The following is a 24,234-nucleotide window of genomic DNA, read 5'->3' as shown; positions in this document are numbered from 1 at the left end:
AGATCTAGTTTTTACAATGGTAATTATTATAATAATTTGTGATATCTGAAATTCCAGGAGAATCTGGTGAGGCTGAGCCAGTGGAGGGGAGCCACAGGGTGCAGGGAGCTGACAGTGATTTGATGGATGGAGAAACAGAGGGTGATACAGTTGTCATTGCTGGCCAACCAGAGGTTCTCAGCACACAGGCAATGCAGGTGATTAGCATTGTTTCGCCAGGGTATTTGTGTGTGTGTGTGTGCGTGCGCGTGCGTGCGTGTGCGCGTTAAAAGTTGCTGAACAGAACTTGACAATCTGAAACCATATCTGTGCACTTTGGCTTTAATGTGCATGAAGGTGGAAAACGAGTTGGTGGATCTGATTGATGAGCTACTTGAGAGAGACGTTGGTACGGTCAACAGTACAATTATAGGTGTGTAATTGTGAGGGAAGAAAATAATTTTGTAAGAAAGCAATCCCTCTGACAACTGTTGTCTTTCAGTGGGACGAAGTGGTGAGGATGAGTCACAAGAGGATGTATTGATGGATGAGGCCCCCTCCAATATCAGTCAGGCATCCACTCTTCAGGCTAATAGAGAAGGTTGGTATAAGAAAAAACATTGTATACAAAATTGTTCACTATTGTGTATTTAAACTGCAAAATTCAGTTTGTTTTTGGTAGGGCTGACAAATTTACCTTGGTTGATCACAAAAAAGTATTGCATTAATCATTTATCAACACAGCGTAATCACCCAATATTTTTGGAGCGCACATGCTCCTTTACCTTAACTGCGGATGGTTACCTGAAAGGTGGCATGGGTTGTTATACGAACAATGATCATGTCAATGCATACACCCGTCTGTGACAAGTTTTGTTTCAAAATACATTCGGATAGAAATTAGGTTAAAACTTATGGCAAATTTTTAGCAAATAAATGGTGTACATTCAATGACATCATTTTTTTAAATGTTCGTGTGACATTCTGACAATACAATTGCTTTTGTATCAAAACATTGGGGTGTTTTTAAAGTTAATTTAAATTATGCAAGCAAGTAGTTTACTGCACTTTTTTTTCGTGATTATCACAATTCAAAAGTGTTATTAATCTGATTTGACAAAAATAATAAATTGAAAATTCTTACCTTTCCTTTTCCTCTATGGCTAGACTCTATGAATATCCTAGAACCAGAAGATGAGGAGCACACACAAGAAGAAGATTCTAGTGGCAGCAATGATGATGAAGACAGCCAGGATGAAGAGGAGGAAGAGGAAGAAGAGGAGGAGGAGGACCAGGTATGGGTCAATAGCTAGATGTTTACTCAACTCGTATGGATTGTCTTAAAACTCATGGCTGCCATTTGTTAAGGATGATGAGGAAGGCGATGAGGATGACGATGATGAAGGTTCTGAGATGGAGTTGGATGAGGATTTCCCTGACATCAATGCTTCCCCTCACATCCGCTTCGAAAGGTTTGACCGGGATGATGACCTCATCATCGAGTTTGACAACATGTTTTCCAACAATGGTAAGCACCCAAATGTGGTTTCACTTACACGATACAATTGTAATGTAGCATCTGAACTGCCATTTGCACTAAACATCTAAATTAGAGTAATTGTTAATAAAGACACTTGAAACTAATTTTTTTTGTTATATTAAAGTTTTCGCAGAGCTTTTCCGTGTGTCTAACTGCGTTTTCCGTTCTTCCATCAGCTGACATCCCTCCTTCCCCTGGCAACATCCCTAGCTCCCACCCACTGATGGTGCGTCATGCTGACCACGGTTCCCTCACTCTGGGTGTAGCAGGCACAAGCAGCCGGCTGGCACAAGGCATGGGTCGCAGCCAGCGGACGCTTCGCCAGCTCACTGCCAACAGTGGGCACACTATCCATGTCCACTACCCTGGAAACCGCCAGCCTAACCCTCCACTCATCCTTCAAAGGCAAGTGCATATCAGTTGATGTTAATCAATGGTTCTCAAACTTTTTTCACCAACTACTACCTGAGAAAAACGTGCCTCTCCAATTACCACCATAATTTAAACAAGCATTAAAATGCAGTGGTGTAGTATGCTTAAGTATTAAAAACAAGGCAGAGGTTATATTGAACAACTATTTAATATTTTGGCCACAGTTTGAACAGTACCACTGTGTTTAAATATAGTAAAATAAAATACTGTACTTTAATCAAGTGATTATTTGATGCACCACTAGATGGAGCTTTCATACCACTAGTAGTACTTGTACCACAGTTTGAGAATCACTGATGTATGTTTTTTTTCCATCAATAATTTGTAACCACAATAAACATTTTAGTTCGGTACCTATCTTGACTTTGAAATTGTCCACTGCTTAACTGCATTTAGGTTGTTGGGCCCCAGTGCTGCAGCTGACATTTTGCAACTTTCCAGCTCGCTGCCTCTGCAATCTCGTGGTCGAGCTCGCCTTTTGGTTGGAAATGAGGACGTTCATATTATTGCTCGTTCCGATGACGAATTACTCGATGACTTTTTCCATGAACAGAGCAGCACAGGAGGTCAAGCAGGTGACAAAACCCGAACCTTTATTATCATAATAAGGTATTTTAGTCTAGGGCTGTTTCACATGTTCTTACATTGTTTCACATGTTTGTACATTCTCTAGGCACTCTATCTAGCATTCCCACCGCTTTAACTAGATGGACAGATGAGTGTAAAGTGCTGGATGCTGAAAGTATGCACGACTGTGTAGCAGGTAAGTGTTAAAACTTAAGGGGAACTGCACTTTTTTTTAAATTTTGCCTGATGTTCACTATCATTATGAGAGGCAAGAACACATCTTTTTTTAGGGTTTTAAAGATGATAAAAAATGCTTGGAAGATGTGGCTAATGGGAGTCACCGTTAGTCTTCAAAACCCCTCTAAAACAACTTCATAACCCTCCATCAATGTTTTATATACACGCTGCAAGTCTATATATAATGTAGAAACAGACACGTTCATAACAATATGTAATATTGATCAATATTTACTATTTGGTCATTTTAGTCATTGGAACTGACTTCTCCCGCGCATTTTTTCCATTTCCATAGCAGCACGCATCCGACTTCTGGCAACAACTTGTCACAACTTGGCACCATACTTATTTCGCTTATTGTTTCTCAGCTGTTTGTACATGTTGCAGTTTATAAATAAAGGTTTATAAAAAAAATTTTTTTAAATTGCTTCTGCGCATAGCATAGATCCAACGAATCGATGACTAAATTAATCGCCAGCTATTTTTATAATCGATTTAATCGATTAGTTGTTGCAACTCTAGTCGAATTGACACGAAGCTGCAAATGTGGACTTTGGAGACAAGCTATTTCGACACAAATAGGATGCTTACCCCCAAATAATCCGAATAAAAATGTCCCCGGCCAGCAGACCGAATGCACAACTGTCCATCGAGTGAGTCACACTTTACTATCAATCATGATACATGCAGCACGTCATGCGTGTTGTACAACTACACTACATACGCTGTCTGGCTAGCTGTGTACAAACAAAACATGAAATGTTGGCTAATACTTTACAGATATTTTAATTGTTCATGTTTTTCAGTCAGTACATATTGGTGTCTTACCGCATTGAGTTGTGCATTACAAACTGAAACACATTTCGTGCTGATTTAGAGGCTATCTTATCTCTTTCCGTAGTTATCTTCTATGGCCAACACATTAATTTATCATCATTCAAATATTACAATTATAATCAAAACAATTGTCAAATGACAGCATTATAACTGAATTAAGGGTTACATAACCACAAATGTAACCAATTTGAACATAGTAGATTAAAGCATAAAAGAAAATAGAACTAACAACAAATGTATAATTCAAATATTACAATTATAATCAAAACAATTGTCAAATGACACCATTATAACTTAATTAAGGGTTACATAACTACAAATGTAACCAATTTGAACATAGTAGATTAAAGCATAAAAGAAAATAGAACTAACAACATATTAAGAAACATTGTGCCGTCAACAAATTGCGTGCACTGCACGGAATGTTAACTACAAAGATAATGGTCAAGTTGACTTAAGTCTTTGCATCTTACAGTTTCATTATTTTATCTGTTGAGTGGATAATTTACAGTCAAAAAAGGTATTGTGCGTTTCCACAGCATTTGTCTGCTGCCGGCCACAATTTGAACAGCTGATTGCTAGGAACCTCCGCTGATTGGAGTAGTGACAGCCAATCCAGAGGGCGTTTAAAGTCAGCTGACACGTCATCTTAAACAATGTGATGTGTGATGTGGGTTACACTCAAATTGCTATTGCATCATCCAGTGGACACATTTAGAACATCAGTTTTTCATTTAAAAAAATTGCAGCTAATTTTTATACTTAGCAAACTCATTTCGCGGGCCAGATTAAACTTGTACGTGTGAGAGACTTTTAAAGACAATGACAAAAAAAAGCACACATCGCTCTTCACAAGCCGGGTTTTTTTTTCTTTTTAACTGATGAACTAAGCTAAAATGGCTACATGTCATGTTCCTTTCAGTTGTGAAGGTGCCAATACTTCAGCATCTAGAGGGTCTGCGAGATGAGGAGTTAGAGGAACGTAGAGAAAAGCGAAGACGGCAGCTGGCTGAAGAGGAAGAATCCAAACAAAATGAACGGAAAGCCTCTGGAGCAGAGCAGGCAAGGGAACAGAGCCTGCAGGTTTGCACATTACATGCTAGTAGAAGTATTTTCTAATGTTGTGGATTTTATTTACATATTAGTAGTACAAACATATACATTTTATTAATTAGCTTTCTATTTCCTTGTCTCTAGGGTTCTGGATTAGGGACAATTAATGGCGCAGAAAACACTGCAGGTATTACTATTTTGACAGGGTTTTGGTATTGTTCAGTCATCTCAAATGGTTGTACTTCAATTAAATCACAGGGAATCAAGAGTCAACAGAGCGTGCTATGGGATGAGGTAGTAGTTTGTATAGTTTTAGGATCACACCAGATCTGGGAGATAACTATACAGCCTACTGTCTTTCTTATGGCAACGCCACAACTACTTGGAAACATCTGCGGGAAAATGAAAACCGAAATGACATCAATGTTCTGAAGCTAGGTGTGCTGTGGTGATGTAGTAAATTGTGTTATTGTTGAACATGATTGTATACTCCATCTTATATTACTGGTTCTGCTGTGGAATCTTTTGACAACAAATTGTTGGTGCTGTTAACTTTTCATGTGATAGATTTGTCCTTCATTTTAAATGGACCTAAAGCTTCCATGCAAAACCATTTTCAGCACTGTGCAGTCAACAATTATGGCTGCTTTCTTGGTGTTTTTGCCGTTTCCATAACTTTCGATTGATCCTAAAACTTTTTTGATGAGTTTAAACATGTAACACAATTAACTTATTTACTTACCCACGACCCCGAAAGGGACAAGCAGTAGAAAATGGATGGATGGATGGACTTAGACTTAGTTCCCTCTGCAATGTTGAGTGCATTAGACACGATTCAACTTTGGCCAATTTGTGTATTTTTTCATTGTCAAGAAAATGGTGTATCTGTCAGGCCATAAAGCCTGTTTCAATCTATGAAAATGTATCTTCATCTAAAAGTCATCACTCGATTGACTATTTTTTATCTGTCGCAGAAGGTGTACAGGCTCAAGGAGGTGCAGTATCCTGTCTGGAACTCACTGCTTCCCCTTCTGGAGAGGTCACTCCAACTACCCCAGCTCCACACGAACAAGCCCTAGTTTCGTTGGAAACGGCAATAAACCAGCAGGTCCACCAACCAATGGCAGACCTGCTTTTGGCAGAGTCACATGTCAGCTCGTTGGCGGCTCTGGCAGGAACGCACCTTCCGCCCTTGTCTACAGCTGACAGGCCTAACAGTGAAGCAGAAGCATCTCAGATGGAAATGTCCCCAGCACCCACAATCGGTGAGAGAGGCAGTGGAGAAAGTTGTGGTGGTGGAGGAGGAGAAGCGTTGGATGAAGGCAGGGAAGGTAGACTCACACTCTATATACAGACTGTCCATGAGCAAGGACAATACATAATTTACATCTGACCTGTGCTTAGTTCAGAAATCAGTTCCACAAAGAATTTATTGCTGATCATACAGTACATTGTAATTAGTTTTTTAAACTTTTCCCCCAGCCTCCTTAAGCCCAGATATTGCAGAGACCTCAGAGCCTGCAGTGGTGGGTGTGTCACAACTAGAGGGGTCACCTATGGACACCAGCAGCCCTGCCTCTACCACACAAGAAGAAGCTTCTTCCAACTCTGTCCAGCCTACCCATGTGTCTCAAGATCTGTCTGTCAGTGGGGAAAGTGGGCTGACTGAAAGGCAGACAGGCACAGAGACTGGGTGAGCTCTTGAAAATATTGCCTTTGTTTATGAATATGTAATAAGGGGAAATGGTTTTTTTAAATCAATTTAATGGATTCTGAAGATGTTATTTTCGTTGTATTAGCTCCTTTTCAGTGTCGTCTGCTGGTGAAGTAATTACCAGGAGTGACAGTGCTGACAGCCAATCACAGGCTATCCAAGAAGAGCCTCTTCCATCCACAAGCAATGAGGACGAGGACCCACTTGCAGGTACAGTTGGGTGTATATTTTTGAACAAATAGATTTTATTGATTTAACCTATATAACCTCGCTCACACATGACAACACAGTTTTGATGTCTTAAAATATTGCTGTTTTTGTCATCACAGGAATAAGTCTTCCAGAAGGTGTGGATCCATCTTTCTTGGCAGCTCTTCCTGAGGACATTCGAAGAGAAGTGCTTCAAAATCAGTTGGGTATAAGACCACCTTCCCGCATAGCAGCTGCCCCAAGCCTGCCATCTTCTACAGCACCGGTACTTGGAGGGCCAGGAGTTACAGAGGTCAGCCCTGAGTTTCTGGCTGCTTTGCCACCTGCCATCCAAGAGGAGGTAAGAAATATAGAAGCTATACATGGACTGATTACTCATATATATTTAAAGTTGATAGAGTAATACTAATATATATTAAAAGTTGATAAAGGAATTGAGACAAGTTATGATTTTACAGAACATGATGGTAAACTGTTTGCTACTTTTAGGTCCTTGCCCAGCAACGAGCAGAGCAACAGCGCAGGGAGGTTTCCCAACAACCTCCACAGGGAGATACTCCTCTAGACCCTGTTACCTTCATCCAAACCCTGCCCTCAGAGCTCCGACGTAGTGTATTGGAAGACATGGAGGACAGCGTGTTGGCTGTCATGCCTCCGGACATCGCAGCTGAAGCAGCAGCATTGCGTAGAGAGCAGGAGGCCCGGCAAAGACAACTTATGCATGAGAGGCTGTTCGGTCATAGCTCAACATCAGCTCTATCAGCCATTCTGCGTTCACCAGCCTTCACCAGTCGGCTAGGGAGCAATCGTGGCGTCCAGTACACCAGATTAGCAGTACAGAGTAGAGGCCCATTTCAGATGGGGGGTGGATCTAACCATAGGTGAGTCTAACATCTGTTTTATTTTGACTTTTTATGGAACCATAAAATATAGATATTGATAAATTAAATGAAATCCACTTGTTTGTCCTTCAGACCATCCAATTCCAGTGTGGATTCTCTGTTGCGTCTGCGTGGCCGATTGCTACTGGACCACGAGGCCTTGTCCTGCCTGCTGGTGTTGCTTTTTGTGGATGAACCGAAGCTTAACACCAGCCGTCTACACCGTGTGCTCAGGAATCTTTGCTACCACTCTCAGACACGTGGGTGGGTTATTCGCAGCCTGTTATCCATTCTCCAACGCAGCAGTGAGAGTGAGGTGTGTGTGGAGACCTCCCGTCTCGAAGACTCTCGTGGGAAAAGGAGCTCCCAGGGAGGCTGTGGGGGAAAAGGATCAGCTACCTCTTCATCCTCCTCTTCCTCCTCCTCTTCTTCCCTGGAGCTTCTAAACAGGGTAGAGTCTCGCAGTTCTAGCCAACTTTCTTGGCTCTCTGTGTCTATGGATGCTGCTTTGGGCTGCCGGACTAACATCTTCCAGATCCAACGTGTATCTGGTAGAAAACATGCTGACCGTCACTCAGCTGGGGGTTCAGCAGCATCTGCACCCCTGGGAGGAGTGACAGGAGCTACTGCAGCGGTCACGTGTGCTGGAGGTGGGGGCTCCACTGTACACATCCACCCACAAGCTGCCCCAGTGGTCTGTCGGCATGTGTTAGACACACTCATCCAACTTGCTAAGGTAAGTTGTCACATATCCTTATCTAATTTGTTATTCATTTTTATTTTATGCTGATCCATGGTAGGTAGGGATGGGAATTGATAAGGTTTTGCTGGTTCCGATTCTGCTTAACGATTTGTTTCCTTAATGGTTCTCTTATCGATTACAAAAAAGGGTGGATTAGCATCTATTGTGTTTAGTTTAGATGTAACATGACCTTACAAAGCCTACAGTGAGGTCTTAAGAGCCATATGTAGTAGAGAAGAAAGAAGTATTTTTTTTGTAAGTAAATATAATAAATGAATATTCTGTAGAATTTAATCATGTGCAAATTTACACAAGAATGTAACATTTAGTAACATGTGATATTAACTTATTACATGCAAAGTGAGATATGCCAAACCTTTTATTGGTTACAAATAGGGCTGCAACTAACAACTAATTTGATAATCGATTAATCTGTCGATTATTACTTTGATTAATCGATTAATAATCGGATAAAAGAGAAACCACATTTCTATCCTTTCTATCCTTTCAGTCAATGCAGTCGCTTGCTGTGTTGTGCATACCTTCCTTTGTACCAAGTCACTAATGCTGGCTTGTTTCTTTCTGAAATGAGAGAAACCATATAATGAACGTACATAGTAGCATCATTTACATGTAACTCAATACATACCTAGTTGATTTAATTCATAATTTCTGACGTAAAAGGCAAATACGCCGCCACATTAAAAAAAAAAGCTAAATGAAATAAATGGACATTGGGAATGCAGCATACACCAATAATAACACAGAAATGTAACTCATCAGATCAGAACTGAATCAGATATTGTACACATTTCTGTTGTGAATAATAGAGGATTCATTTTAGGCTGCCTCTGAATAATAGCATTAAATATTCCAGCACCTTCATAACGTTTACCGGTAGTTATACTAAAGCGTCACTCAAATCTAAATATATTTATATAGCTTTATCGGCTACATTGATCCATTATGAAACGAACCTGAGATATTTCTGTCCGTTACGTTTATTTCGAAATTGGTAACCGTGCGTTTTCTCTCTCAAAATTGAGTCAAATGTGCCGGAGACACATTATCAGCCCCACGTTGCAACAAAGGGATAATGTTGACGTTACTCACAAAAAAGCTGAACTCATGAATGCCTGTTGCCACTCAAAACAACACAGAAAATGCACTCCAAGAAGTTCCTAACACTCTGAAAGTTAATACACAACAGTTGCTGCTTCGCTTCCTTAAAAAAATCTCGTCATCATGTGAGCTGCACAGACACATCATTGGCTGGCTTACTGCCACCTCATGAGACGTAGCCTCAGCGCCCCACTGGCGCTGTTTTGTACTGTTTTTGTATTTATTTTGATGGTTTCTCGGCTGTTTGTAAACGTTGCTGTTTATAAATAAAGGTTTATTTTTAAAAAACAACAAGCATAGCATAGATCCAACGAATCGATGACTAAATTAATCGACAACTATTTTTTATAATCAATTTTAATCGATTTAATCGATTAGTTGTTGCAGCCCTAGTTACAATTGTGAGGATTATTGCTTAGTTTATGAAAACTTTAAATTGAAAATCTCACATAACTCAATCAATCAATCAATGTTTATTTATATAGCCCTAAATCACAAATGTCTCAAACAAGCCACAACGACATCCTCGGTACAGAGCCCACATAAGGGCAAGGAAAACTCACCCCAGTGGGACGTCGGTGTGAATGACTATGAGAAACCTTGGAGAGGACCGCATATGTGGGTAACCCCCGCCCTCTAGGGGAGACCGAAAGCAATGGATGTCGAGTGGGTCTGACATAATATTGTGAAAGTCCAGTCCATAGTGGATTTAACATATCAGTGAAAGTCCAGTCCATAGTGGATCTAACACAATAGTGAGAGTCCAGTCCATTGTGGGGCCAGCAGGAAACCATCCTGAGCGGAAACGGGTCAGCACCGCAGAGATTTCCCCATCCGATGCATAGGCGAGCGGTCCACCCCGGGTCCCAACTCTGGACAGCCAGCACTTCATCCATGGCCACCGGACCTGTGTCGTTAATTGCTGACATGAATGGACTTTTACACCATATTCTAATTTTATGAGTTTCACCTGTATAATGACTGAGGGAAAATCTGGTTGCAGGAAAACATGCAACTTTTCTCTGACTAAAATTAAACATTCACCAACCAAAAATGCTAACTTTTGACCTTTGTCGCTGCTCTGTTACATTCGTCTAGCAAAGTCTTTCTCAAATAGTGTGGCGATACGATGCCAAGTGTGATCTCGGAGAAACTTTTTTTTTTATTACTAGAATATGACAACGTCTATGTAGCCCTTTACTGTGATTACGGTAGGACACGAGGAAAGACTGGTGTATTGAATTTATTTAATGTTGTTGATAAGGATACAATGTAATGCAGAGGTGTACTTATAACAATTTAATGGACAAATTATGTTATTGTCGCGGTGGAAGGGGCAGGGGCACAATAGTTTCTTCTTCCTAGGGAGAATAACAGAAAATAATTGAGAAGCACTGGTCTAGCAGCATCTGCGATGAGGTTGCGACTTCTCCAGGGTGTACCCCGCCTCCGCCCGAATGCAGCTGAGATAGGCTCCCGCGACTCCAAACGGGACAAGCGGTAGAAAATGGATGGATGTATGGTCTAGCAGCAGACGTGAACTGGAGCTGCTTGCCTCAGAGCCAGTCAGAATCTGTTTCTCGTCATGCTCATCTAAATGAGAAGGCATTCATTTGAATTTAACAAATAACGCTAACATGATAGGAGGTGTTAGTACCTGTTATATTCAGATGAAGTGCTAGCGTTACTGGTGCGGGGATTAGATAGGAGCGGTTCAAAACGCGACTTTCATTTATAATTATTGCATACTGTGTTCAGATGTTTCAGCATATTACTCGTATGTCCTTCTTTTGATTAGCTAGCAACCTTATAATTATTACAAGTAGCATTGTTGCAATCTTTTCTTGTAAAATTTAGTCAACTTTAGGGCCTTTGTTGCGCCCGGGCTCCGCCATTTTGCTATCTGATGTCACTACGCACGTTGGGTAATGACGTCATCCCCACCCGGAAGAATTGATAAGAGAACCGTTTGGGGAAAAAATGGCAAGCATTCTAAGGAATTGATACACTGGCAACCAGTTCTGAAAAGAACCAATTTTCGATTCCCATCCCTAATGGTAGGTATATTTACTGAATCACTTTTTTCTGCTTGTCCCTACAGGTGTTCCCCAGCCATTTCACTCAGCAGCGTTGTAAGGATCTGTCTCTGTCATCCTCTGACCTGGAGTCTCGTCTTTGTCCGAGCTCCTCGGGTGTGGGAGGTATAGGTGGAGGATCAAGGTCAAGTTCCCAGTCTCTAAACAACCCAAACTCCAATGCTTCCAGCACACAGAACTCTTTCGGGTCCTCTGCTGCTACTCCCCAGTCACTGGGAATCTCCACTGATTTTTGGGACCTGCTTGTAAAGCTGGACAACATGAATGTCAGTCGCAAGGGAAAAGCATCAATGAAAACTGTGCTTCTTGGGGGCAGTGCAGAGGCTGATGGATTACAGTTAAGCCTTGAGAGTTCCCCCCTTGGTCAGTTGATGAACATGCTGTCCCACCCTGTAATTAGGCGAAGCTCCCTGCTCACTGAAAAGCTGCTGCGTCTGCTCTCCCTCATATCCATTGCCCTGCCTGACAACAAGGCCACAGAGGTGCCTGCTGGTCACCCGACTCCACAGACAGCCAACCCAAGCCCAGCAACCAGCTCAGGATCTACAGCCCCTGTTACCACGCAGGGAACAGCATCAAGCGTCCAATCTACTGCGGTGGGAACAGTGGCCTCTGGGGGAATTCCAACCCAGAGCACCACCTCAGGGTCAAGTCTGTTAGTTTTCTCATCTTCCACAGCCATCTCTATACCAACATCCACTGGAACAGTCTCCACAGGTAGAATGTTGTAATCTTACAAAATGCTATTTGCAGGTTATAAATGAGGGTTTTGTATAATTATTCTTTTCTACACAAACAGCAAAAATGAAGAGCACTCCAAGTTGCACAGAGAGTGACAAGATGATTTCCACTGGACTTACAGAGAAACAGCTTCAACTTTCAGTGGAGGTATAAAAAATGCATTGTACAGATCTTGTTAGTTTCAGTCCAAAATTGAATCAGATGTATCATTTCTTTTCATACTCAAATAAAATTAACCAATACAGGTAAAACTAAAAAATGTTTAATGTGTAAAAATTCGTCCTTGTCAGCAACTCAATTCCAAATGTGAAAATACAGTAATATGTGATATAAACACATTAAATGCAAAGTGAGACATGTCAAGCCTTTGTTATGATTTTGATGATCATGACTCAGTTTTTGAAAACCCCAAATTTTTTGAGATTTTCAATTCAAAGATTTTATACTGTATGCCGTAATCCTCAAAATTATATCAAAAGAAGGCTCGAAATAGCTTGAATTGCATGTTATTAGCCTATATCATATTACTTTCACCTTGTAGGTGTAATTGCTGGAATAAACAAACATTTGCACAATTTAAAACATTTTGAGTCTACGCTATATGTGCAGATGGGTTGTCTACCTTTCCTCTTTCCAACTTGAAATGATGCCTCTAATGATTGCAAACTTAAATGTAAACCCTTTTGGTCTCTCTTTGCTCTCTTGTCTTCATAAGGTGTTGACTTCCCACTCATGTTCAGAGGAAGGACTGGAGGATGCAGCTAATATTTTGCTTCAGTTATCTAGAGGGGACTGTTCAACCAGAGACACTGTGCTGAGACTGTTGCTCAGTGGAGCAAGACACCTTGGTTATACTCTTTGCAAACAGATCGGTCAGTGCTATGTAGATACTCTTAATTTTGCATAGTCGCTTTTCTTACACATTAAAATGATTTCTGTCTCAGGTACGTTACTGGCTGAACTTCGAGAGTACAACTTGGAGCAACAGAGACGAGCACATGCAGATTCTCATTCCCCTGATGCACCTCCTGAGGACTCTTCCATCTCTGCCAGACTGAAGGGCAAAATGACCAGCAGGTTGGCAATGGCAACTTTTGCTCACTCTCAGAGGGATAAGTCATCAAATGTTGCTCTGACATTTTTAAGTGCCATCCCTTTGTTTTTTGCAGTTACCATTTAATTATCAATGCTTGTTGTTTGTAACTACAGTTTACTTTACCTTAAATGATTTCTTTGTTGGCGGCACAGGTTCGATGGAGCAGAGAGTGTAGTGATTGTGGCTGCACAAAAGCGAACACTTGGCGGACGAGAACTACAGCTCCCTTGTATGAGTTCACTTACTTCTAAGACGTCGACCCAGAAATTTTTCCTCCGAGTGTTGCAGGTTATTATTCAGCTACGTGAGGACACACGCCGTGCCAACAAGAAAGCCAAACAGACAGGACGATTAGGTGAGAATATACATTCACCCTACTGTACAAGTAGGGTGAATGATGATGAAGTGAGCGATAACGCAACCTCTTGCTCAACGTACAGGCTCGTCCAGTCTGGGCTCAGCCAGCAGCATTCAGGCTGCTGTCCGTCAACTTGAGGCAGAGGCTGATGCCATTATCCAGATGGTGAGAGAGGGTCAGCGGGCACGCCGCCTTATACAAGCACCACTACCCACTGCTGCCGCCGTCACCGCCGGATCTTCAGTGGAGGCCTCTCATGCCCCCACTGGTGCTGCTCCCCCTGCTGGCACAGCTGCTGCTGCCACGGTTAGCATGGGCCGCTTTGAAATTAGCCATACTCCCTCCTGTACACACCTCACACACACTTTCTTATATATAATTTTTGTTGGGCCTATAAATTGTATTTTATAATATTGCTCTAGGCTTTTGACTGTTTTTTTTTTTTTTAGACTTACCATGTTGCTGTTTGCATTTTGAAAAATTACAGCCTTGCGAACTTTTTCAGATGAACTTGCAAGAGATAGAACTAGATTAATAACGTTATATATTTGTGGCACAACCAAATGTCAAAATGTAACCTTGTCTGCACCTTGCTGTGTAAAAAGTTATGCCCCATGTTTTAACAAATGCCATGATGACTCGAATGTCAGTGATCAACTTCATATACTATAAATGTCTTTGCATTGGCATGTTTGGCTGTAAACAAAAACAATGCAAATGTGCTGGTTCAAAAAATGTCAAGCCCCCTTATGTGGTTGCTGGCTGATATTGCTACATGCTTTTCCCATACCTGCTCAACCCCAGCTCATTTATCAATGGACTGTGTGAATGTCCTAATACATGGTAATATCAGTCCCCAATACTAATTCCTTTCTCCCTTCTTTTTCCCCATTTGGTCATCCTATGTCCCTTCTGGATGCTGGTCTCTGCAGGCTGAAATGCAGTCTGTGTCAGAGGCCCAGGCAGCCCAGAGAGATGACTCACCAATGGATGTGGACCAGCCATCCCCTGTAGAGCAAGAATCTGCACCTTTGGGTGAGACATGCACACCCATAACGTGTTCAAAGTCCTCAGTGGATGCTTACTTACTGATTTGTTTATAGGATGCTTATGGGTAGAAACTTTATTTCCATTGTTTAGAAACTGTGACAAAGGTCTCAAAGTAACGAACATTTAACATTAGTTTTACCTCACCATGGTTTATCTTATGCATGCAATGACATTTCGTCCACCACTAGATTGAAAGAGGTCACCGAAAAATAACAGAAGTTACTGATTCAATCCTGTTTTGATAAATATGGAAATGTTTTCATCAGATGAAGAAGGAAATGGCCAGTCAGAGAGTGAGGAGAAACTCCCAGACCTTCCTCTCCTCAGCGAGCAGCTGTTGTTGGATGAGCTATGGGACATGCTTGGGGAATGCCTGAAAGAGCTGGAAGAGTCCCATGACCAGCATGCCGTGCTGGGTACGAGTATTCTTTATCATAGTATATGTGCAATATGACTTGGTGTTTTTTTAATGTTTGTTTTTGTTTTTATCAGTGTACATGTCCTAAAAAACTTGAAAAAAAATTGACCCATTTTGTAGTTATGTAAAAAAGTTGTAATGTTTTTAAAATGGTTAAATTATTTTGGAAAAGGTATACTCTCCCTGTCTTCTAAGTGTATGCTACAGGTTAAAAGTTATGTGCTGTTTTGTTATCTCAGTATCCTGTAGGCAACATTAAGGCACAACGTTTCTTCGCTTCTAGTTGGCGCAGCACCCCACGTGACTACCAATGACTTTCGCATTTCCGCTTAAAGCAATTCTGCAACCCAATGCTTCCAATTGACTTCATCTCAAGATATAGCAACTTGTCAAACTGTTAAAGACTTAGCTCAAAACTAACGATTGTAAGTTGAAAAGTGCGGTTATGTAAGTTGAAAAGTATTATGTTGGTCGACGAATGTGAGGTTGTTTTCTCCTGTGGCCACGGGATCGTTTCCTATGTAGTCACAGGCAGAAAGTTATAGTGGGCGTGGCATTTAACTGAGTTGTCTGTGCACAATGAGATGTCACATATTTCATAGGCTATTTTTCATGCGGTGAATATTTGTTTGATGTGTTTAATCCTATCACTTAGTACTGATAAATTATTCACACCATAACTTATTGTATGTTTAAATTGAGTTAACTTCCTGTGTGAAAGGAAAAAAAATCTCAACTAATAATTTCAATAACTATTATTAGTACATTGTGTCATCTTTTGCATATTATTTTGTTCTTATACAAATGTTTGTGCCTATAGAAATGTAGTTTTACAAATTGTATAGTTATCCACATATTATTTATAATCCTATTTGGGAATTATTTCAAAGACTAACCTGTCTTGATTGTTGAGAGTAGAACACGTTATTTTAATTGACTATTTGTCGTAATTTTTTTTATTGACTTACGTTGAGACAAAATGTTAAGAATATATTTAGCACTTTCTCTATTGCTCATTTTGCACCAATAGTGTTAACTTGTGAAATATATTCAGTGACATACTATAAAATTAGGTGTTACTGTAAGGACCAATGTGTTCATTTTACACCACGTCACCTACCATTTGTTTGAGGGAAGAACTGCTGCATATAGCCGTATTGCTTGATATAATTTAAAATCGGTATTGAAAATGAAGTGTTGGGCAGTATTGTATGTCTGTAAGAACGCGAATATCAGACATCTCTAATATGTTCATTTGAACTGCTGTCATTTTTCTTTTCCACTGTTGGTATAAATAAATATAAATTTAACATTGCTAAATTATCATTAGAGCTAAGGATCATTTTCAAGGAAAGGGTGACATGAGGAAGTAATAGTGTGCTTAAAATGTCCTGGGAAAGTCACGGAAAATATTTTCAGGGAACGCGTGTTGTAACCCTTTTGATTCATATTTTGAAACTCTATCCCTCAGTTCTCCAGCCAGCTGTGGAGGCTTTCTTCCTTGTGCACGCCACTGAACGGGAGAGCAAACCCCCTGTTCGGGACACACGGGAAAGCCAGCTGTCTCACATCAAAGATGAGCCTCCACCCCTGTCTCCAGCACCTCTTACACCAGCAACACCTTCATCTCTAGACCCATTCTTCTCTCGTGAACCGTCCTCCATGCACATCTCTTCAAACTTACCACCAGACACCCAGAAGTTCCTCCGATTTGCTGGTGAGCCTGATCTAAGATAATTACCGCATTTTTCGGAGTATAAGTCGCTCCGGAGTATAAGTCGCACCGGCCGAAAATGCATAAAAGAAGGAAAAAAACATATAAGTCGCACTGGAGTATAAGTCGCATTTTTTGGGGAAATTTATTTAATAAAACCCAACACCAAGAATAGATATTTAAAAGGAAATTTAAAATACATAAAGAATAGTGAACAACAAGCTGAATAAGTGTATGATAAATGACGCATAAATAACCAACTGAGAACGTGCCTGGTATGTTAACGTAACATATTATGGTAAGAGTCATTCAAATAACTATAACATATAGAACATGCTATACGTTTACCAAACAATCTGTCACTCCTAATCGCTAAATCCCATGAAATCTTATACGTCTAGTCTCTTACGTGAATGAGCTAAATAATATTATTTGATATTTTACGGTAATGTGTTAATAATTTCACACATAAGTCGCTCCTGAGTATAAGTCGCACCCCCGGCCGGCCAAGCTATGAAAAGAACTGCGACTTATAGTCCGAAAAATACCATAGTTAAAAAGCTGCTTAGGTTGTGTTAACGGTATAATGTATTTTTTATCCCTCCTCTTGTAGAAACTCACCGCACAGTACTCAACCAAATCCTACGTCAGTCCACAACTCATTTGGCTGATGGGCCTTTTGCAGTGTTGGTTGACTACATACGCATCCTGGACTTTGATGTGAAGAGGAAGTAAGAGCAATGACTTTTACCAATTTCAAACTGCGGTTTTTGGCTTAGTCAGTTACTGACCTGGTCTTTTTACAGGTATTTCCGTCAGGAGCTGGAGCGCCTGGATGAAGGTCTGAGGAAGGAGGACATGGCTGTGCATGTGAGAAGGGATCATGTGTTTGAGGACTCTTACAGGGAACTGCACCGCAAGAGCCCAGAGGACATGAAGAACAGGCTGTAAGCTTCTACCGGACAACATCTGCCTATGTGAATCACTCGAATACGGTGTGACCCTGCTCCCTTTCTTTTGCAGGTACATTGTTTTTGAAGGAGAAGAGGGCCAAGATGCTGGTGGCCTGCTGAGGGAGTGGTACATGATCATCTCCCGTGAGATGTTCAATCCCATGTACGCCCTGTTCCGCACATCACCTGGAGATCGCGTTACCTACACCATCAATCCCTCGTCCCACTGCAACCCAAACCACCTCAGTTACTTCAAATTTGTGGGTCGTGTGGTGGCCAAAGCGGTTTACGATAACCGGTTATTGGAGTGCTACTTCACTCGCAGCTTTTACAAGCACATCCTGGGCAAGAGTGTCAGGTACTGGTTGAATGACAACAGATGTACAAAACCCAAAACCAGTGAAGTTGGCACATTGTGTAAATCGTAAATAAAAACAGAATACAATGATTTACAATTTATATTCAACCTATATTCAATTGAATACACTCCAAAGACAGATACTTAAAGTTCAAACTGGTAAACTGATTTTTTGCAAATATTAGCTCATTTGGAATTTGATGCCTGCAACATGTTTCAAAAAAGATGGCACAAGTGGCAAAAAGACTGAGAAAGTTGAGAAATGGTCATCAAACACTTATTTGGAACATCCCACAGATGAACAGGCTAATTGGGAAGAGTTCGGTGCCATGATTGGGTATAAAAGCAACTTTCATTAAATGCTCAGTCATTCACAAACAAGGATGGAGCAAGGGTCACCACTTTGTGAAGAAATGTGTGAGCAAATTGTCGAACAGTTTAAGAACAACATTTCTCAAAAAAGCTATTGCAAGGAATTTATGGATGTCACTATCTACGGTCCATAATATCATCAAAAGGTTCAGAGAATCTGGAGAAATCCCTGCACGTAAACTGCAAGGCCCGTGACCTTCGATCCCTCAGCCGGTACTCCATCAAAAACCGACATTAGTGTGTAAAGGATATCACCACATGGGGTCAGGAACACTTCAGAAAACCACTGTCAGTAACTACAGTTTGTTGCTACATCTGTAAGTACAAGTTAAAAATCTACTATGCAAAGCGAAAGCCATTCATCAACAGCACCCAGAAACGCAGCCGACTTCGCCGACAAGCTCATCTAAGATGGACTGATGCAAAGTGGAAAAGTGTTCTCTGGTCTGACGAGTCCACATTTCAAATTGTTTTTGGAAACTGTGGACGTCGTGTCCTCCGGAACAAAGAGGAAAAGAACCATGCGGACTGTTATGGGTGCAAAGTTCAAAAGCCAGCATCTGAGATGGTATGGGGGTGTATTAGTGCCCAAGGCATGGGTAACTTACACATCTGTGAAGGCACCATTAATGCTGAAAGGTACATACAGGTTTTGGAGCAACATGTTGCCATCCAAGCAACTGCTTATTTCAGCAAGACAATGCCAAGCCACATTCTGCACGTCTTACAACAGCGTGGCTACGTAGTAAAAGAGTGTGGTTACTACACTGGCCCGCCTGTAGTCCAGACCTGTCTCCCAGAGAAAATGTGTGGCACATTATGAAGCGTAAAATACGACAACGGAGACCCCGGACTGTTGAACAACTTAAGCTGCACATAAAACAACAATGGGAAAGAATTCCACCTTAAAAGCTTCAAAGATTGGTCTCCTCAGTTGCCAAGCGTTTACTGAATGTTGTTAAAAGTAAATGCCATGTAACACAGTGGTAAATATGCCCAACTTTTTTGCAATGTGTTGCTGCCATTGAATTCTAAGTTAGAGATTATTTGCAAAAAAAAATATGTTTCTCAGTTCGAACATTAAATATCTTGTCTTTGCAGTGTATTCAATTGAATATAAATTGAAAAGGATTTGCAAATCATTGAATTATTTTTTAATTTACGATTTAAACAATGTGCCAACTTCACTGGTTTTGGGTTTTGTACATAGCTGTGGTTACACAATACATTTCTAACTACTATGTATGTTCTTATTGCTAGATACACTGACATGGAGAGTGAGGACTACCCCTTCTTCCAGGGTTTGGTGTACTTGTTGGAGAACGACGTGTCCACCTTGGGCTATGAGCTTACATTCAGCACAGAGGTTGGTGTCGGGTCTCTAATTGGTGCAATTAGCTTCAAGTGGAAAATTGATTCTCATGCTGAAGATTGTGCCTCATAGTGTACTCATAACATGAGTGCTGCAGCAGTCAGTTTATATCTGATGGCTTTAACATTCTCTTCATTCTTTATATACTTACTAGGAATGTAATATATTAAATTATGTATAAAAAGCTCCTCCTTTGGATGCAGACATATGGAGTATTGAGTAATTTCTGGTTTTCGGATGTGAGTGCGCACAGCATAGATATACGTATATGGAAGACTGGATAAATGAGCACTCTATTTTCCTGCTAAATGATGTGCCTATGTGGCGAGCAGGTATCCTTGGTTTTTCAAATTTTGGTGCCTTCTAAAATTGACCAGACAATCTGCCTTCGGTTGCCGTAAACGTGCAGCTCAAAGAGTTGTCGCCTATCACTATCTACTCATTCATATCTATGGCTGACAGTGTTATTGCACTATGGATATTCTTCTCCTGACTTATTTATCTACATGCTAATTTCCTCTTCTTAGCTGGTACTCTCTGCTGGAACGTGGTTCCAGTTAGACTTCTTTTGAAATGTACAAAACATATCTTCTTGTTTCACTACTTCACATTCCAACTAGCTTAGTGCCTCGGTTAGCATAGCTAATTTTTCTGTGTGTGTCTGCACTAGATCTCCATTTTAGAACTGTCTATTACTTTAACATGAAACTATACGTGAAGCTAGGCGAACACACATCTACAACGCTAAATATATCCTGTGGTGTACCTCAGGGATCAATACTAGGACCAATTATTCAATCTCTATATAAATGACATTTGTAAAGTTACAAAAGATTTAAAGTTAGTACCGTATTATTTGCGGATGATACAATAGCGTTTTGTTCAGGAGAGAACACACAAAAGATAATACAAATAATAACAAGAAATTAACAAATTAAAAAGATGGTGTGACAAAAACAGACTATCATTGAATCTCAGTAAAACTAAAATAATGCAATTTGGTAACAGTAGAAGAGAAAGTCAAACACAAATACAAATAGTGCTATTTGGTAACAGTAGAAGAGAAAGTCAAACACAAATACAAATAGTGCTATTTGGTAACAGTAGAAGAGAAAGTCAAACACAAATACAAATAGACGGAATAGAAATTGAAAGAGTAAAGGAAACCAAATTTCTAGGTATAACGATTGATGATAAATTGAACTGGAAATCTCATGTAAAAAATATACAACATAAAGTAGCGAGAAACACATCAATAATGAATAAAGCAAAACATGTTCTGGACCAAAAATCACTTCATATTCTCTACTGCTCGCTAGTGTTACAATATCTGAGTTACTGTGTAGAAATATGGGGAAATAACTACAAAAGTACACTTAATTCATTAACGGTGTTACAAAAAAGATCAGTTAGAATAATACATAATGTTGGCTATAGAGAACATACAAATCCTTAATTGAATCAAAAATACTGAAATTCCATGACATAGTGAATTTGCAAACAGCTAAAATTATACACAAAGCAAACTATAATCTGCTACCCAAGAATATACAACAATTCTTATAAAAAAAAGAGGAGAAATATAATCTTAGGGAAAAATTTAATTTAAAACATTTGTATGCACGTACAACACTTAAGACCTTCAGTATATCAGTATGTGGAATTAAATTATGGACTGGATTAAGCAAAGCAATCAAACAATATACTAATATGATCCACTTCAAGAAACTTTTCAAACTTAAAGTGTTTACAAAGTACAAAGAAGAAGAACCATGATAAACATTCTGAATTTATTTAACTCATCCATTCTTTCATTCTCAAAAATAATCTTACTCATCTCATCATATGTAATATGACTTACTTCACCAATTATTATTTATTTATTTATTTTTATTGTGATTACTTATGGAGTATATTGTAAATAAATTGAGAACAGGAAGTGAACAAAAGTTTTAGCAGCTGTTATGTAAAAGAAAAGGGGTAGGATTAAATAAGCTCAGCTTCTTCCTATTCCTTTTTGAACATGTTGAAAAGAGAAACTGAAAATTGTGATGTATCATGTTGTATGCTTGCATGTTCGAAATAAACTAGCTCAAACATACACAATCAAAATTTGGACATCCATTGATTCAGAATCATCCACTTCCCAATTGTAATGCATCAAACAGTCATTTTCCCCACATCTTCCACATACTCAATACTGTAAGGCAGTGGTTCTTAAACTTTTGTCTACCAAGTACCACCTCAGAAAACACTTGGCTCCAAAAACCACCATAATGACAAATATTAAAATGCAGTAGCATAATAGGTCTCAATATTCATTAAAAACAAGGCAGAGGTTTTACTTAACTCATACATATAATATTTTGGGCCACTGTAATATGACACATAGTTTGAACAGTAACACTTGTTTGAATATATGAAAATAAAACAGTGGACTTTAATCGAGTCTTTGGCATACCACTAGATGGAGCCCAAGTACCACAGATTGAGATTAAATGCTGTATGGCAAATGGTTCTTCAAGTCTTGCTGTTGTTTGTATTTTTAGGTTCAGGAATTTGGTGTATGTGAAGTGAGAGACCTCAAGCCAAATGGTGCAAACATTCTGGTCACAGAAGAAAACAAAAAAGAATATGTGCACCTGGTCTGCCAGATGAAGATGACCGGTAAGATTAGTGTTGTAGCTTCTAAAAGTACTTGTAAGAATGTACGGTTTTAGACTTTGACGGTCAGGTTTAAGGAGTGTAACACAAGCTTGAAAATAGATGGATTTTAGTAAGAGGAAAAACTTGATGTTTTGCAGGTGCAATCCGCAAACAGCTTGCTGCTTTCCTTGAGGGCTTCTACGAGATCATCCCCAAGAGACTGATCTCCATCTTCACTGAGCAGGAGCTGGAGCTGCTCATTTCTGGCCTGCCCACAATTGATATTGATGACCTCAAGGCTAACACAGAGTACCACAAGTACCAGTCTAGCTCCATCCAGGTACTTGTAATTAATTCAGACTTCTATTAGGACCAGAGTGTCAATATTATAATTTAATGTAACCTTTAAACTTTTCAACCCAAGATTCAGTGGTTCTGGAGGGCCTTGCGTTCCTTCGACCAGGCGGATCGAGCTAAGTTCTTACAGTTTGTCACCGGCACGTCGAAAGTGCCCCTCCAGGGTTTTGCTGCTCTAGAGGGCATGAACGGCATTCAGAAGTTCCAAATCCACCGTGACGATCGCTCCACTGATCGCCTGCCCTCTGCTCACACCTGGTAAACAAACACGTTATAGGACTATTACGACACACATTACAATTTGTAAGAGTGACATTGAAATGCCGTGTTTGTTCTTAGTTTTAACCAGCTGGACCTCCCTGCCTACGAGAGCTACGAGAAGTTGAGACACATGCTGCTGTTGGCCATCCAGGAGTGCTCGGAAGGATTCGGTCTGGCTTAATGACTCTTTAAGAAACACAAACACATGAAAACGTGCATTAGATCTGACTATTCTTCAAACAGTTACATACACACCTTCCATAGACATGACTGGATTACTTTGGCCTAGACTTACTGGTTTCTAGTCCACACAGAACCGATCAAACCATAAAAGGTGACACAGACACTTTCCAATTGAACCAATTGGACTAATATAAGAGACATTTGCTTCATCTAGTTTGATTTTTCTCTGTACAAAAGGTTTGGGAGTTTATTGTTTAATCTTTTTTGTTCTCTGCCTGTGTAAAAAGAAAAAAAGAATGTTGTTTGAACAGGATGGTTATAAAACCTTTTGGGGAAAAATGTTGGTGGTTTCTTGTTGCAAGTTTTTGATCTCAAGCCTTGATAATTTTTATGGGGGTGGGGGGGCTGTATGAACTACTTGAGACATTCACAAAAATGCACTTTTCAAAAACATTTTGTGGCATTTTTATGGAAGGATGGTACACATGAAGCAAAAACCTGAAGGAGATAAAAAAGGACATTAACCATAAATTCTAGAGTATTTTTGGCTATTAAATTGCTGACTCAGCCTTGAGCCTTTGAATCAGAGTGGAATAACTACATAAATAAATGCAGAAAATTGCGTCCATTGTCTCCTTTAACAGTGTTTCAACCCCTCAAAATCAATGAGGAGGTTGGCCAATTCCAAAGGTCCTGGAAGATGTCTAAAGTATTTTAAATATAGTTTGACCTTTCATTAGGTGGCAGTGGCAGCCTGTGATGTCGCAGTCAAAAGTCCCACCCTCACAAGGGTAATCCAAGTGAACTGCAGTCTCCTTGCCAGTAAAAACCAAACATTTAATCTAAATGGACTGAGAAGGTGTTGCTAATGAGTTGCATAACTAACACTGACTTTATATGTAAAACCCACTTTTCTCACTTATTGGTACCTGTTTTTGTGTATTT

The 24,234-nt window shown here is 40.0% G+C and overlaps 1 protein-coding gene across 12 annotated transcripts in view; it reads left to right on the top strand.

Moving 5' to 3' along the window:
• Positions 1-23,628, top strand: part of huwe1 (HECT, UBA and WWE domain containing E3 ubiquitin protein ligase 1) — a 67,742-nt gene extending 44,114 nt beyond the window's left edge. For 6 of the 12 annotated variants that reach the window (XM_061986665.2, XM_061986644.2, XM_061986667.2 and 3 more), the window contains 33 exons: positions 58-197; positions 337-412; positions 482-580; positions 1,147-1,274; positions 1,348-1,507; positions 1,696-1,924; positions 2,348-2,526; positions 2,625-2,714; positions 4,515-4,675; positions 4,790-4,832; positions 5,620-5,976; positions 6,128-6,338; positions 6,445-6,569; positions 6,689-6,909; positions 7,059-7,450; positions 7,544-8,186; positions 11,416-12,127; positions 12,210-12,298; positions 12,867-13,023; positions 13,096-13,229; positions 13,392-13,602; positions 13,688-13,911; positions 14,538-14,640; positions 14,922-15,071; positions 16,545-16,790; positions 17,401-17,518; positions 17,594-17,734; positions 17,811-18,098; positions 19,731-19,836; positions 22,392-22,509; positions 22,647-22,828; positions 22,913-23,103; positions 23,185-23,628. In XM_061986665.2, coding sequence (XP_061842649.2) covers positions 58-197; positions 337-412; positions 482-580; positions 1,147-1,274; positions 1,348-1,507; positions 1,696-1,924; positions 2,348-2,526; positions 2,625-2,714; positions 4,515-4,675; positions 4,790-4,832; positions 5,620-5,976; positions 6,128-6,338; positions 6,445-6,569; positions 6,689-6,909; positions 7,059-7,450; positions 7,544-8,186; positions 11,416-12,127; positions 12,210-12,298; positions 12,867-13,023; positions 13,096-13,229; positions 13,392-13,602; positions 13,688-13,911; positions 14,538-14,640; positions 14,922-15,071; positions 16,545-16,790; positions 17,401-17,518; positions 17,594-17,734; positions 17,811-18,098; positions 19,731-19,836; positions 22,392-22,509; positions 22,647-22,828; positions 22,913-23,103; positions 23,185-23,287 — 6,527 coding nt within the window. In that variant the 3' untranslated portion in view covers positions 23,288-23,628. The remainder of the gene's footprint in view (positions 1-57; positions 198-336; positions 413-481; positions 581-1,146; positions 1,275-1,347; positions 1,508-1,695; positions 1,925-2,347; positions 2,527-2,624; positions 2,715-4,514; positions 4,676-4,789; positions 4,833-5,619; positions 5,977-6,127; positions 6,339-6,444; positions 6,570-6,688; positions 6,910-7,058; positions 7,451-7,543; positions 8,187-11,415; positions 12,128-12,209; positions 12,299-12,866; positions 13,024-13,095; positions 13,230-13,391; positions 13,603-13,687; positions 13,912-14,537; positions 14,641-14,921; positions 15,072-16,544; positions 16,791-17,400; positions 17,519-17,593; positions 17,735-17,810; positions 18,099-19,730; positions 19,837-22,391; positions 22,510-22,646; positions 22,829-22,912; positions 23,104-23,184) is intronic. The other 6 variants (XM_061986662.2, XM_072913953.1, XM_061986668.2 and 3 more) reach the window with 5 other exon arrangements.
• The last annotated feature ends 606 nt before the right edge of the window (positions 23,629-24,234 follow it).

Source organism: Nerophis lumbriciformis, linkage group LG01, assembly GCF_033978685.3.
Source record: "Nerophis lumbriciformis linkage group LG01, RoL_Nlum_v2.1, whole genome shotgun sequence".
NCBI lineage: Eukaryota > Metazoa > Chordata > Actinopteri > Syngnathiformes > Syngnathidae > Nerophis > Nerophis lumbriciformis.
Note: the sequence above shows the minus strand (reverse complement) of the source record. Positions and strands in the feature narration are given on the sequence as shown.